At 42.6% G+C, this 14,804-nt stretch overlaps 1 protein-coding gene across 5 annotated transcripts in view; it reads left to right on the plus strand.

Annotated features, from left to right (window-relative positions):
* The window catches only part of unc13c (unc-13 homolog C (C. elegans)), a 79,420-nt gene that overhangs the window by 31,234 nt on the left and 33,382 nt on the right, over nt 1–14,804 (plus strand). For all 5 annotated transcript variants that reach the window (XM_078085253.1, XM_078085254.1, XM_078085252.1 and 2 more), the window contains 5 exons: nt 93–256; nt 4,250–4,406; nt 4,784–4,852; nt 10,674–10,763; nt 11,741–11,869. In XM_078085253.1, the coding sequence (XP_077941379.1) occupies nt 93–256; nt 4,250–4,406; nt 4,784–4,852; nt 10,674–10,763; nt 11,741–11,869 (609 nt within the window). The remainder of the gene's footprint in view (nt 1–92; nt 257–4,249; nt 4,407–4,783; nt 4,853–10,673; nt 10,764–11,740; nt 11,870–14,804) is intronic.

Below are 14,804 nucleotides of genomic sequence, written 5' to 3' on the forward strand. Positions count from 1 at the left end.
CTCCGCTCGCTCCGGTGATTTCATTTGGGGAGCTCCTTGTTGGGACTCCCTCACCGTAACCTCTTCTGTCTCATCTCTCGTGCCGCTCACAGAACCTGTTCCACTGCCTGACCGAGGTGAAGAACGGCGGCGTGGTGAAGATCCCGAAGGTGAAAGGGGACGAGGCGTGGAAGGTCTACTTTGACGACGTGTCTCAGGAGATAGTGGATGAGTTCGCCATGAGATACGGAGTGGAGTCCATCTATCAGGCCATGACGTGAGCACCACTCCGATCCACGGCCACCTTGCCTCGCCGATTTGTCATTGTTCCATCCGGTAGAGTGGAGGAGAGAAGGAGATAAGGAGAGCAGAAGGAGACGAGAAATAGTAAAGATGTCTCCTCAGCAGAATCACAGCTTTGGAGGACGATCAAGCTCCAGAGTTTGATTGATTCATTTCGGGTCCCTTGGAAAAACTCCCAACCTGCCATGGTCACATTGATCATGGACACACATAAAAAGTCTCGTCTCCTTCTCTCTGATCCTCTGTGGCCTTGTCCGTCCATAAATGTGTCCCTCCCTCTTTTCCTGAGCACACAAAGACACAAACATACACACAAAGACACAATATTAATGAAGGTCTTACAATGCCATGCTTGCAATGGTTGCCACTGCAGAAGTCTGCGTCATGCATCCATCCTTGTCTCTTCCTTCCTTCCTACAGCAGAAATTGGTGGCCAAATTTAAATACGTTCTGGGCACCTCTTCTCAAATGCAGGGTTTCACAGATGGAAAGAATTTTATGTCACCCCTAATGAAATGGATTTGCCCCCATCCAAAAGGATTTTCCATTCAGAATCTTTCTCAAAAAACTTTTTCTGGTACTAGTACATACTATTTAAACTATGTTGATTGAAAAGTCTGTGAGAATAGTGCGTCAACTCTAGACAAAGACGATAAGAGCAGTTGTGGCCACAAGGTTGTTGAACTTGAGCTTCAAACCGTCTCACTGAGTTTGTGTGGAACTGCAAGAACAGAACCATTTAAAAAAAATAAGCCATTCTGAAATAGTTTTTGATTGCTTTTACTTGAAGAGTCAACGAAGTCATCCATCCACTCTGGTCTGAGCTTTCATCTGGAATGTTTATCTTTCTTTTTTGTCAAGCCTTTCTGTTGTAGCCCTTTAGTATTTGTGGACGTCGTAAACACTTGAGACAAAGCTTGTATTTAGTCTGGTGAGTTCAGATATGCCCCCTTCAACAAGAACTCCCCTTCTTTCCCCACAAATCTTTAGTTTTATTCAAATCACGCTTTAGAATTTAACAAAGTACACAGTTGAATTAGTCTGTTTGGGCATTTGGATAATAAAGCCGTTGTTGGTAGAAGTCCATGCCTACTTTGGAGATCAATCCAAATACAGACATTTCAGGGTGATGGACAAATACTACTTTTGGATGAATTCTTTTATCTCTTGTTAATAGTTTGCTTTAGTACATTCTAATTGTTAGCAAGCGTAAGTAAGTATAATCGCATCAATGTGAATGACCAGAAGCTGGTGCCTTCGGCTCCAATCACACACAGATAGATTTGGCAAATAGAATGAAAGGAACAGCTCATATTTGACTGTAGCCGGATGCATCTGCTAGATCAAAAAAAAACGGACAAATTGGGTTGCTTTAAATGTTCTGCAGCAAAGCGGGAACCAAGGACTAGTTACCGTTAGCCTTACTTCACACTGTTTCTGTTTTTTTCCCAAAAGGCCCCAGGCATGTTTGAGCCCCCGCTCCCTCTTCTCCTACCTTTCAGATTGCAGTGATTATGACTCAAACTCAAATGTCCCACAGCAGCTGCTTCCTTGATCTTCCCACTGGCCCATTTTTTTTTTTGAGCCCTTTAAAACTTGCTTTAGCGGTTTGTTGAACTCGTCAACATTCACTTTCCGTACAGCCGTTCTATTCACACAAGTAAGGAGTGGAACTGCCCCAATAAAAACCTGTATAAAGCATTCTATATACTGTATATGGGTTGACACAATTGATTGTCTGAGTGTTGTAAACTGCCAGGTGACAGACGGCTGTGTCAGTGTGACAGGCTATCGCATCATGTGAGGGATTGCAGGGTTATTTAAGTGCAGACAAGTTGCCTTATTACCAGCTTTCTCACTGGGGCAACGCTTCGGGCTTGAACCTTGTTAAGCTTGGCGGTTCTCATAGGAGCGATTATTGTGCTTCTTTAGCAATTCATGAAAGGTCCTACATTCTTGTTTTCCCTCATCATACATCCTTAACTCTCGGCCACTCCTCACGTGATGGCTGAATAAATCACAGTAGCTGCAAAGACTCAACTATCCCTCCTGAACCTACACAAAAACCCCAACATTTTCCTGTGTTCGTTTTTCTTCATCACTGCCTACCTCCGTCACATCCCACCATCATGTTTCTCATCATCCTTTTTCCCCAATTCCCCCCAGCCATCAGAAATGGTAAAATGAGATGAGTGTGTGTGTGTGTGTGTGTGTGAGAGTGCGTAGTGTGTCTCATCTGCTGGTAAAAACCGAGGCAGCGTAACACGAGGAGAAGCAACGTCTTCCCTCTCAAAAATTGGCTCAGGCTATCGAGCTCTAAAAGCACCATGGGAATTCAGCGGATGCCATCATCACTCTCTTTGCATCACTCTCTTTGCTCGCCTAACCCCAAGTGCTGCTGGGTAATTTGGAGGCTGAAAGCAAAGTAATTAAATAGGCCTCCAGATGAGAACATGTTTGTATTTCTATTTGTGAGCGTGTGTGTGTGGACTTGGGCTGCACTCAGGAGGTGGAGTAAATCTGGAATCGTTACTCCCCATAACGCGGGTCCGTTTCCAACACTTTTGCGATGACTCACTGAGCAGGATGTTCTTGGTTTCAAAACATCTCCAGCTTGTCAAAGCATCTCCGCACCACTAATTTGTGACGTAAAAAATATTTTATTAAAAAAAAAGAGATTAATATATATGTAAAATGAATGCTTAGTCTTGTTATCCAAAAGTTATTTCTATTGTAAAGAATTTTAAACATTATGATTAAGGTTTAAGCTCTCAGGCAGAGCGTCCAATGCGCCCACATGTCTTATTGCAAAGAGTCTCGCCAGAGGCTGAAAAAAAAGCCTTAGCCTTACTTATTTCTTTCTGCCACATCAGAGTAAATATACAGTTTATTGCACATGGATAAGAACAACATGATCCTTTGTCTGCTGCGAGAAAGAGTTTGAAGATGGCAGCCAGGCTTTATATTCACTGTACCAGTGATTTATAATGTGGGAGGTATTCCACATGGCTTGAGAAGCAGCACCGTGAAGTGTTAAAAGGAACATATGCTCGTCACAGATCCCTGCTCAAACCAGGTGTGTTTGTGTGTGTGTGTGTGTGTGTGTGTGTGTGTGTGTGTGTGTGTCTGTGTGTGTCTGTAAAAAACGAAAGGGAAAAATCTTCACAAACCTGAAGTGGCAATACACGATACAAATGTCTTGCTGTGTGACATTTAAAGTTCAGGAAGTTAAAAGAGTGCTGGAGACAGGAGACAAGGAAACAATATTTATCCAAACAGAAGACACTTTAGTTTTCAGCAGTAAGAGGCTCCCGCTGCAGGTCTTCCCTTGGGAAGGATCCTCTGTGTTATTATAGTGCACTGCATAGTATTGACATTTGTGGATTCACCTCAGTAAAGAACAGTAACCTCGGCAAGTGTGCATGCTGCGCTCGGGTTTGTCTCGGTTGTATTTGTTACATAGTGAAACAAGCCAATCGGCTAAATGGAAGGTAGCGTGACTTACATTTCTCTCTTCTGTTCCCCTGCAATGGATTATATCTCAGCCCCCACAGGACACCTTGAACATAGACTTACCTGCTCCATCTATTACTTTGCAGCCTCATGTTCTTAATAGTGTAGGTTATAGAGCTGTGATTTATGACACCATTGGTTACAGATCAGAGCGCAGTGAGACACTTGTCCATTACCTCTTTCATCAGAAGTAAATGTTTGGAAGATTCAAAATATGTTCTCTTCGGCGGCCATTTAAATGAAAGTGATGAAATACTGTACTTCACTTTCTGTATATTACGCTAACTGTAAAGCATGGACAGAAGCAGGGTTTAGAATGTAGTTTTTAGCTCTACATTTTGAGAGAAATGTTTTTTTAAGTGTGAAAAGAGTCTTTATAATGTTATCTTTGTGGAACTGTCCCTATTTTGGCCCCCTTTTATGTGGAATAAGAGCTGTCTCTTCTCCCCTGTAGGCACTTCTCTTGTCTGTCCGCCAAATACATGTGTCCCGGTGTGCCGGCGGTGATGAGCAACCTGCTCGCTAATATCAATTCCTACTTCGCCCACACAACCACCACCACCACAACCACTGCCTCCGCCTCCGACCGATTTGCCGCCTCAAACTTCGGGGTAAGCACACCTACTATTGTTGCTGAGTTGAGTGCCAAATGCAAAATTTGGGTTTCTATGGGCTCCAGGTAGACGTACGTAACATCTACTGCGGTCTTTAAAGCAAGTTGTGTGTTTGAGAACCACCAGATCTCAGGTTTTCAGTCCTTTCAGATTGAACTTTTGATAAACTAATGTTGTACATCCTCAAATAATATCTCCAGGCAGTACGTCCTGTCTGCCAATATCGCTAAATCCCTACACTCTGTTCCAGGAAGTAAAAATGAATCACTGCGGGCGTAGAAATGTTACATACCACGCAAAGTTCTACATTTTCAGACTTGCTGCTTTCTGTGTGGGGACACTGAACTGAATTATGTAATTTTTCATTCTGACAGAGGGAAAAGTTTGTCAAATTACTGGACCAGCTGCATAACTCACTAAGGATCGACCTGTCTAAATATCGGGTATGTATGAGCCTTTGCTTCTGGTGTGTTTGTTCCCTGTGACTTTTCTAAATTCTAAATAATGTTAATCTTTGCACTATGATGTTAATATTCCCCTTAAATATAAAACAGTATTTGGATTTAGACTGAAGGAGCAAGAGCAATTTGCCCTTTTTTGGAAAAATGCATGTTATCATTTAATATGGTCCGTTAATGATTACTTCAAAATTGACTTTACGAATAGGCTTCAGGGTGGATTGAACACTGTGTGCTTTCTATATCGGACTTGGAGCAAGAATCCATTTTCACTTTGTTTCTGATGCCAAATGTGTGTTCGTCACCATCCACATTTATATTGACTGGATTCTATTCTTTCTGGGATACGGTGGAGAATGCATTTCATGCATGTCTGCCTTGTCCGACTCCCACAACGTAATCCCACATCGGGCACGTGGATGCGAGGTATTAGGGTGTCGTAAATATTGTTACGAAGTCTATTTAGGTTTAATAGGTGTGATGGTGTGATACCATCTAGTGTGTCCCACTCCCATGTGCCCATAGTATCAACAACATATGGCGTTTGTCGTTTTAAGATGTGATAACGAAGGACGATTCGTAAAGTGCGATTTGAAAAATCGGATACATACTGTATTTACAGAGAGACGTAATGTCATAAATTGTTTAAATTAAATGACTGCATCAAATTGAATTAAAAGGCTGACTTTGCTGTGTATTTGCAGTTGTCAGCAGAAAGAAGCACAAGCACTTAAAAATAATAGATAATCAGCCTACAGTGTCTAGTGTTCCTCATGGTCCAACAAATAGACTCTGTATCTCACGGTAAGTCCCGGAGACAAGGGACACGGAAGACTCTCACGGAGATCTCAAAAAACTAAAATACAAACTGTCTCAGGGCAAACAGGGACGACACGACAACCATAGGACTCACTGAAATGACTAACGAACCAACAAGAGGCCAAGGGACACATGCTTTAAATACACTGGGGCGGTGCAGGTGATTGGACACAGGAGGAAACAATCAGGGAGACGACAGACAATCAGGCTGGATTTGAATTTTCAAATTTGCTTTGGAAGGTTCCTAACTGAGTGAAATGACCCGGAAGTAGTGTAAGTGGCCCTGATAAGAGCTGTTTGAATTCTCTAATGCTAAGGAATGGATCCACACAATGACATTATTTTTCTTTTAGTAGAAATGAATGTTCACTCAGAATCTTGTACAACCCTCACACTAATAAATAGTGATTTAATTTGAACCAACAATAGTAAACATTCATACCACTCCCTAACCCGAAATAAATGACAAATAGATGCCAATGGAACATACACCTCAGAATGAACGACCCCCAACAATTGTGAAATGAAGAAACTGGGATCCTGCAATCCAAAACTCCTCCCTAATCTCTAGCGATCTGCCCCTCGCAGGCCACTAAAGGCTTTTTGTATTCTACTCATGCAGATTGAAAACCTGACATATAACACATAATCTTCCAGAGCAACCCCCCCCGGAGAGCTAAACCTGTTAGACACAACTCATCACCACACATTCCCAGGCACACCGACCCACATCTCCGGCTCTCGCACACAGTCCCCGACCGCCGAGCAGGCAGCCACACTGCTGTCCGGCTACGGATGCTGAAGTAGATGCCACGAAGGAGGAGGAGAGGACTTGAGTTACTGGCAAGGACTTTGCTACTGAGGGAGAAAGAGGATTGCAGAGAGTGAGCTGGACGACGTGGGATTCGGACAAAGGCGGAGAGAGTTGGAGGGAAAGAGAAACAGACGAAGAATGAGAGGAGGCGGCATGGTGGTTTGGCAACGGAGGGGGGGGGGGTTAAGCGAAGGAGAGATGCCCCCTGTCATCTCAAGATGGTCGGGCCGTCTGCTGATGAGAGCAGTCACGGAATATCACATTGGCTCCACCTGCCAGAGCTGCCGTGCTGCTCTCCTGTCAAGCCTGCCACAGGCCAGTGGTTCACACTCACACAGTTCATTCTCTCACTCTCTGAAGCCGTCCCACGGAGCCGGCCAGCCTGCCACTATTGGACAGTAATACGATTCAGATCCGGCCACTCCGTCCGTTCACCGTATGGATTTCACTGTAATGACATTGCAGAGCGAGATTGAGTTTGCTTTTACAAAACAGCGGGCTTGAATCAGCAGAGATGGAGCCGGGTTGCACCTGCCACTTTACATTTTGCTACATATGCGTTTCTCCCGTGTACTTTTTATTCAAGCGGTCCTGATGCACAGTGACACCTTCCACAGCCAATCGGTCTCAGCTGGGATTTACAGGTTTCTCTGGTTCAGCATTCAGAGCACACTGCTCAGGATCTGAGCTGTTGGCTTAGTTTGGACAGTTTGATGTAAAGGGTTGTGTTTTTATTTTTCAGAAAACTCCTCTGGGATATTTTCTGAGAATGAAACTCTGTGAAGCATTACAGTGGGCCTCCAGAGAAAAGGTTATTTAATGCAAACACCTGTTTTTGTTGCATTTTACGTCGCAGTAGCAAGAAAAGAAAAGAAACTAGCTGTTTCATACTGTACACGGTGACACGATTGTGTCATATTAAGGAACATCGAGCTGTAAATGGAGCTGCTCAGGCATCATTAAAAAAAGTAGACTGCTGAGATAGAATCTACCAGGTTGTGCCACAACAAGATGTACTTATCCGTACTCTATGACAATCTGCTTTTGTTATATTTTCATTGATATTTGAGGAATAAAATATCGAAGACGATGTAAAAAGACAAATTGCTAGTAGCACCTTCTACATTGCAGATTATTAACGTGTACCAACTCTGAAGGGAAATTAATAATCATTCATGAATACAAATTTAGAAGTTTTTTTCTATGTAACATGATGCTGCACAATATCCGAACCTTAGCTCGGTTGCGTGCAGCTTCAGAGAAAAAAAACATCTCAAACGGATACCCAATACTGCTGCGGTCAGCAGTTCGTTTTTGCAGTGTGTCGCAAAAAAATTGTGTAATACATTTAAAGACTATTGTAATTTAAGTGGTACTCCAGGTTGGACAATTGTCAGTAAATGACAAAAAATAACCCCCCATCCTGAAGATAATGCAACCCTTATAGTGCATTTGTCCCTACTCTCTCCTATCCTCCCCGAACCAGACGAGCACTGGCTCATTTCAAACGTCGTCCTTGAATATTAATATGCTGAAAGATTGTCGGGGGAATTTTTCGACCAACGACGCCTCAAATTAACTGCTTACCCCACCTTTTTAAGTTATGTATTTTAAAATGTTCAACTCCGAAGGACACCAAGCCACACATAGACACGCATATGCAGACATATGCCTCTGCTCGGGATGGTCAGAGCGCAGGGTGACCAGGCCAGCGGCCCCGTGGCAGTCGGAGGCCCGGTGCTCGTCAGAGCATGACTGCTTCATCTCTTTATCCACATAATTACCTCCACTTGTTCCGCTTATTTCCCAGTGTCTGACACACCACTTTTTAAACAATTATGCTAATAAATATTAGCTGTAAAGTTGGAGGGGGGGGGGGGGGGTTTGTACACTGGAACAAAGAATCAAAAGCTCATTAGCATCACTCACTCTTTGTCTCATAATGTGGCTTCTGTCATCCTGGGAAGGAAGAGCTGATATTGTCTCTGCTTTTGACTCAGAGATGGATGCTTTGCTTCTGTGTCACGCTTCCTTGGTTCACGGTAATAAATAAGCTTCTTTTTGCTTTGTTCTTTTTCCTAATGAAGTAAGATATTCTCATTCCCGGTCTTTGTGTATTGAGGCAGAACATTTGTTAAAGTTAGTCAAAGTGAGTTAGACCTTGAAGAAACATGAATATGAGCAGCAGGGTTTCTACAGAGGAGAAAAGGTTTGCCTCAGTAATTGTATACTAAAGTACTGGAATACTTTTCTTATTATATCTTATTTTGTACTTTTTTCCTTTGCCTGTACAGTAAGTGTATGGTAAGGTGCGGTTCCACTACAACTTGCTAAGTCTTTTTAAGCTAGCGGTATATAAGCATTCCAGACTTGGTTCCCAGCATGATAGACATTTGTTTTTTGAGAAGAACCCACCTACAGTACATCCTCTGCAGCAGACACAAGTGTCAATGAACACTTGACTTTCTATGACTTCAATCACCATCATTTCACAGCTAGATTTCTGCTTGAAGTCATCATTCACTGATTAACAGATTTAAAATGGCAAACTGTGAACCATTTTTCTCTCCATTTGAATATTATATAAAATATTATTTTAACGTGCAATTTTAATCATCATTTAATTTAAGAACTAAGTAAGCTCAATAGATCAGACTACCAACATCATTGAAAGGTAAAATGAGTAGTTAAAATTACATTTTTTTGTGCAATTTCATTTCTTTTATTAGTTGGAAAGCAAGAAATCACATGTTGGTTTGACAGCACTTGAGGTGTATTGCTCTTAGAGAATACCGTGTGATTTTTTCAAAATATCCTTTTAGCTACAAATTGCATTCAATAAAAATTGCATGTTTACTACATATTCAGCTGTTTTCGTAGCTGTGATATCAGCAGTTGCACTAATGGTGAAGTTCAAGGTTGCACGCCGAGTCCATGTTTCAAAGGGACTGATGTTCTCACTTTTATCTAAAGGTTACATGTATGTGATGATGTTTTGGAAGAACTGTCTATGTCAGCAGGCTCCTGGGCTCCATCCTGTAAAACACACTTGTGCAGCAGAAGCAGATTTTTTTTCCTTTAATTGAAGGATTTATATTATATGTCTGCTGAGACAGGACACACACGTAACGTTTTAAAATCCAAAATGAGGAAAAAGTGATGAATATTCTTAATATAAAAAAGAAGTAATGCAAGCTGCATTTATTGGAACTGGCTCCCGACAGATTTTTCTTTTTTTTTCAAATTTTTTTTCTCCAGCAGCCAAATATAGAATAACTGGTCCACATGTGCCTGTGCAGAATGTGTGTCAAGCCTGTTTTCCTGGAGGCTTTTAATCTTTACTGGGCACTAGACTTTCAACTGTAAATTTGATTCCTCGTACTAATGGTGGATCCTGAGAAATGTCCTTTAGGTGGACAGCTGCCTGTCTGTCAGACATTAACAGGCCATTAACGAACAAAGCTGATTCTGATCCACATTCTTTTCATCCCCACTGTGGTTTTTAAGACCACTGACCCTTCGTTGAAATAATCTCTTTAAAAACTCGACCCTGTTCCTTAATTGTGCTTTCAATGCTGCTCATCTTGAATCATTTATCAACCCAACAGACACCTCTATGCCGCTCGTAAGCGTGCAAGGCGGGTTATGCTTCTGCTGATCGGCCTTGATCTCAGAAAGACCTCTCCTGTGCTCGTGCTGTCAGGCCCACGGGCTGCTGGGAGGATTTGGTTCTATTTCATGGATCCCCATTGTGCATTTATCGACAAGGCAGAGGAGGGTTAGAAAAAAACGAGCTTCATTTTATTACGGCCCGCGGAATGTAGAAGTACTACAAAAAATTGGACCGTGATGCCTTTCCTCAGTGCTGTCAGGGCTTTATATGCTCGCCGTCACGGTGCTATGCTCCGCCTGATGACTTCATGGCCCCAAAATAGAAGTTTTCATCGGCGGAGACCTCCCTCGTCCACTAAACGATTAGAAAGACAGTAATTTCGGGATGATTGCTGGACATGGTTCTGCAATCAATTTCAATGTCTCAGGATAAACAATGTGATGTAGTGGATGTGGGGGGTGGGGGAGAGGGCGAGAGGGGTGGGGGGGGGGGGGGTTAAAAGGCTGCCTTCAACACAACGTCTCCTCATGTTATTTTCCCCTCTCTCTTCATTACACCAGGATAATTTCCCTGCAGGAAACCCAGAACGTCTCCAAGATCTCAAGTCCACTGTTGATCTGCTGACCAGCATCACCTTCTTCAGGATGAAGGTAGCCTGTGTGTGTGTGTGTGTGTGTGTGTGTGTGTGTGTGTGTGTGTGTGTGTGTGTGTGTGTGTGCGAGACCATTGCGTTGGTCGTTTGGGGGCGGGGAGCACTATTTGATAGGCGACGTGGGAGTTTGGCATTCGATTTGAAAAGGAATTAAAGGAAACAGCGTTGATTGGAAAACAACGCTATCCTTTTTTATTAGACGTCATCTATGACCTTTTCATCCCAGCAGTGCAGTTACTGAGTGACTGACACACTTTCAACACCTGTCCCTCTCAAACACCATTGGCCTTTTAAATCCAAATGACTTATGACGTAACCGCTTCATTGTCTGCAGGCTGATCCGATGGGGGGGGGGGGGGGGGTGCCGTGTTTGTGTAACGCGCGTTGACCCACGTGCTTCAGTTAGCCTGTTTGTTTGAAACGCGTCCACCATTGTCTGGTTTCATCCCCCCCTCTTCCCCAGCAGTATGCCTCGACGTGCCCCGCTATACGAGGAGCTCGCCGCCGCTTTTGAGCGAGTGGGGGGGTGTAGCGCTGGTGCACTGGAGCAAAGCTAAGATGGCAGCTATGAGCAAAGAAATGAAATCTGTCACTTTATGTTACCGACGCTTTCAGTCTTTGCCGTGCCCGTGCTGCACTGCACTGTGCACACGCACAGCTGCTCACACACAGGAGCTACAGCGTCACTCTAGGATGTAATGCACATTTACAGTCGGGCCACATGTCGATTATGAAACATAATTTCACTTTTCTACAAGGCAGTGATACCTTGGGATTAATACTTCATATTTAGGTATTCTGATATAATTTAATTATGAGTCCACTGATGGATGTTCCCCTTTATTGTAATCCAGTTAAGAACGCAGTAACTTTCATCGTGCAGTCGTAAGTTGTATTTGAAGATTTAATATAGTAATAATTGAGACTCAGCAAAACGCATTTTAATCATCAGCGTGTATTTTTGTGTGTACGCAGGTACAGGAGCTCCAGAGTCCACCCAGAGCCAGTATGGTGGTGAAGGACTGCGTGAAGGCGTGTCTGGACTCCACGTACAAATACATTTTCGACAACTGTCATGAACTGTACAACCAACTCCTGGACCAGGTAAACCGCTCCTAGATCTTTTTGACTTCCACCATCAGACATTATAGCTCATTAAAAGGCCGACTTCTACTGTTTCACAGGTACCAAAAGACACATTTTGACATCTCTGTATTCCTCACACATCAGCACACTGCAGATTTAGTGACGCACAACCACTAGTGTCACTTTTGTGTCACAATTGTCCCGTTCACACATGGATTATGTTTGCATGTGTCTTGAGCCTCTCAAATCTAGTCAGATCAACAATCAGACATTTGCGTGGAAAAGAGAAGGAAGAGCTATAAGGTGTCTGTTTGTGTAATCAAAATAATGCTTGCTGCATGGTTCTCACGCGGGACCATCACATGGAATCATCGCACACTGCTCGTTGGAGATTGGCTCGTTGGCTCGTTGGTCAGCTAAAGCCCGGACACGATCGCTTCTCCTCCGGCTGCGTTAGAAACACACCAGTAATCAGATAGTTATTGTATCTTCTCCTGCTGTTTCTTGTCTTGTGTTGTCTATTTGATCCAGGGCATAGCTCACATTTTTTTATCTTGTCACATTATAATACATTGCCTTATCTGTGGCGGAAGCAACATTTGTGTACTTCTGAAAAGCTGAATATAAATGCAACCTTAGTTGTAAAAACGTATTCGTTTTACCCTATTTTTTAATGGGATAAGTCTGCCACCTGTTGCTTCTTTTATTATGCTTGTCGTATGACTTCTCTCGGTTGGAAGCCATAAGCCAGGACTCAGCAAGATATTATAAAAATTCTAAAAAGACCCTTTATTTTTTAAATAGTTTTATGGATATGTTTACCAATACAGTCTGCCTTCGTGAAACTGGATTTTCTGAGTAAACACGGTGTGAGCAAGAACTGAAGTTAATTGAAAACATCTGACAATATACCTGCTCTGCTGATTTATGTAATTACATAATCTAAAAATCTAAAAACTAGCAACTGAACATCTGTTAATTAGCCAGGCAGACAGTAACCCGATAACTCAACGTTAATGGAGTCTTTATGAACGTACTACATGCATCACCGCAAAAAGGGAGCTGCAGCTAAATGATGTAGTTTACATAAATTCATGTGGAATAAAAAATATATTTAAAGATTTAAAAGTGGTTACAATAATGGGAGTTTTTCCTTTTCCTTATTGCAATCTATTTTGCTGTAACTCAACGTCGAGGTTCTGGCCCTCCTGTCGCACTTTCCTCATATTGTATATCGCCCAGCCGCTGCCCTCTCACAATCCCTTTTCAGCTCTAATGTCCTTTATTCCAACACCTGGAATAAATGAATCAAATTCAACGAGGCTAGCAAACAAGGGACTATATGACATGACCGACATTAACCAGACAATACAAATATTCTCTAACTTTGCTAACTTTGCATGATTGAGTTCAACCTTTTCATAAGAAATAGTATAAAAGCAGCACAGCATCAGGCAACACCTACCTGGTTCAAATCTCTCAACCTTTTTAAAGCTCTCTCGGCTGTGAAGAGTTGCGAATGATAATGTTGTACAGTTTGAGCTCAAAAACTAAGTGGCAATGTGAATGATACAAATAAACTGTCGAGAGAGTGTCTGTTATAGCTGCAGGACGCATGTTCTTATAATAAGAACTCATAGACTCACTCGTCTATTCTTTCAGGAAACACAGCAACATCCAGTCCTCAGTTATAGTTTGCTTCTCCAAACACATGAATATTTACACGGGGTAATTTACTTGCTTCAGCCTCGCCTGAGTAAATAATCAGGCGACAGGCAACGGCTCCGAATAATTTTTACGGTTTACTTCACAAGCGCGAATGGTCTCCCCACCTCAGGAGATAATGTCCTTTCAGATAATGGGCGAAATCTGCGCAAAAGTTGAATAATAAGCTTTCTTTGTTTAAACAGCCTGAGGGGTTGTAAGCAATTACCAAACCAGAGAGATAGACACTTTCTCTAATTACATGTTCGTCCACCACGGTTTCACAATTGACATCCTTTCTGTCGTTGTCTCCTCCACGGCAGAAGAAAAAGGCATCAACTACGTTCCAGAGCAAATCTCACTGTGACTCTAAATTATCATGTTCACGCACACTTGGTAGCCTTTGACTCAGCGGATGGAACATATTTCAGACCCTAATTCTCCGCTCGCTAACAATGACTGAGTGCTCCGACACAAGAGCCGACACGGTGGCCGGGCAAGCATGGAAATATCCAAGCTCCAACGAGGCATCTTGCATAACAAACAACAAAGCTTTCTGCCTCTGCTTAGGCGTGAAATTGATGCGAGGAGAAAGGACTGGGAGAGTCTGGTTTAACCTTTTTTTTTTTCTTTTTTTCTTTTAGTCGAGCCAGGAAAAGTATGCTTTTTAAAAAGCAAGGCGAAGGGTAAAAGGAAAGAAGGCAAAGGGATCTTGGAAAAGGGCAAAGGGAAAAAGGGGCCATATTGGATTTCTGGCTCGTCCACTGTGAATTAATGTGGTTTAGGCACATGATGGTGCAAAAGCACCTAGCGGCGTGCACTATTTCTTATTCATTATGCAAATACTAATGCATAAGTAGACGGATGGATAGAAGCAATCAGGTTTGGAAGAGGTTGGTGATTGGCGTGCCAGAGCAGCGACCCACTGTGCCTGTTTGTAAGATGAGTCCCAGAGGAGCTACAATACTGCTCCACTTGTTCCTGAGAAGGCAAATCAAAGTGATTTGATTTTTATCTCTGTGGAAATTATCACATATTTGCCAACAATACCAAAATGGTTTGATTAGAATGTGTGCCTTTTAATTGTTTTCCTCCAATAGTTACACATACAGCCTATTTTCTTTAGGGCGTTAGAATGCACTGACAATAGCTTCAGTTCTCACTCTCGCTTCGAAATTGGATCAAATTCTCCACCAACATCTTTTAAATCAGAGACTCTGTAATTTGTGTCACATTGTGAGAATTTATG

The sequence above is a fragment of the Gasterosteus aculeatus genome, chromosome 12 (assembly GCF_964276395.1).
Source record: "Gasterosteus aculeatus chromosome 12, fGasAcu3.hap1.1, whole genome shotgun sequence".
Lineage (NCBI taxonomy): Eukaryota > Metazoa > Chordata > Actinopteri > Perciformes > Gasterosteidae > Gasterosteus > Gasterosteus aculeatus.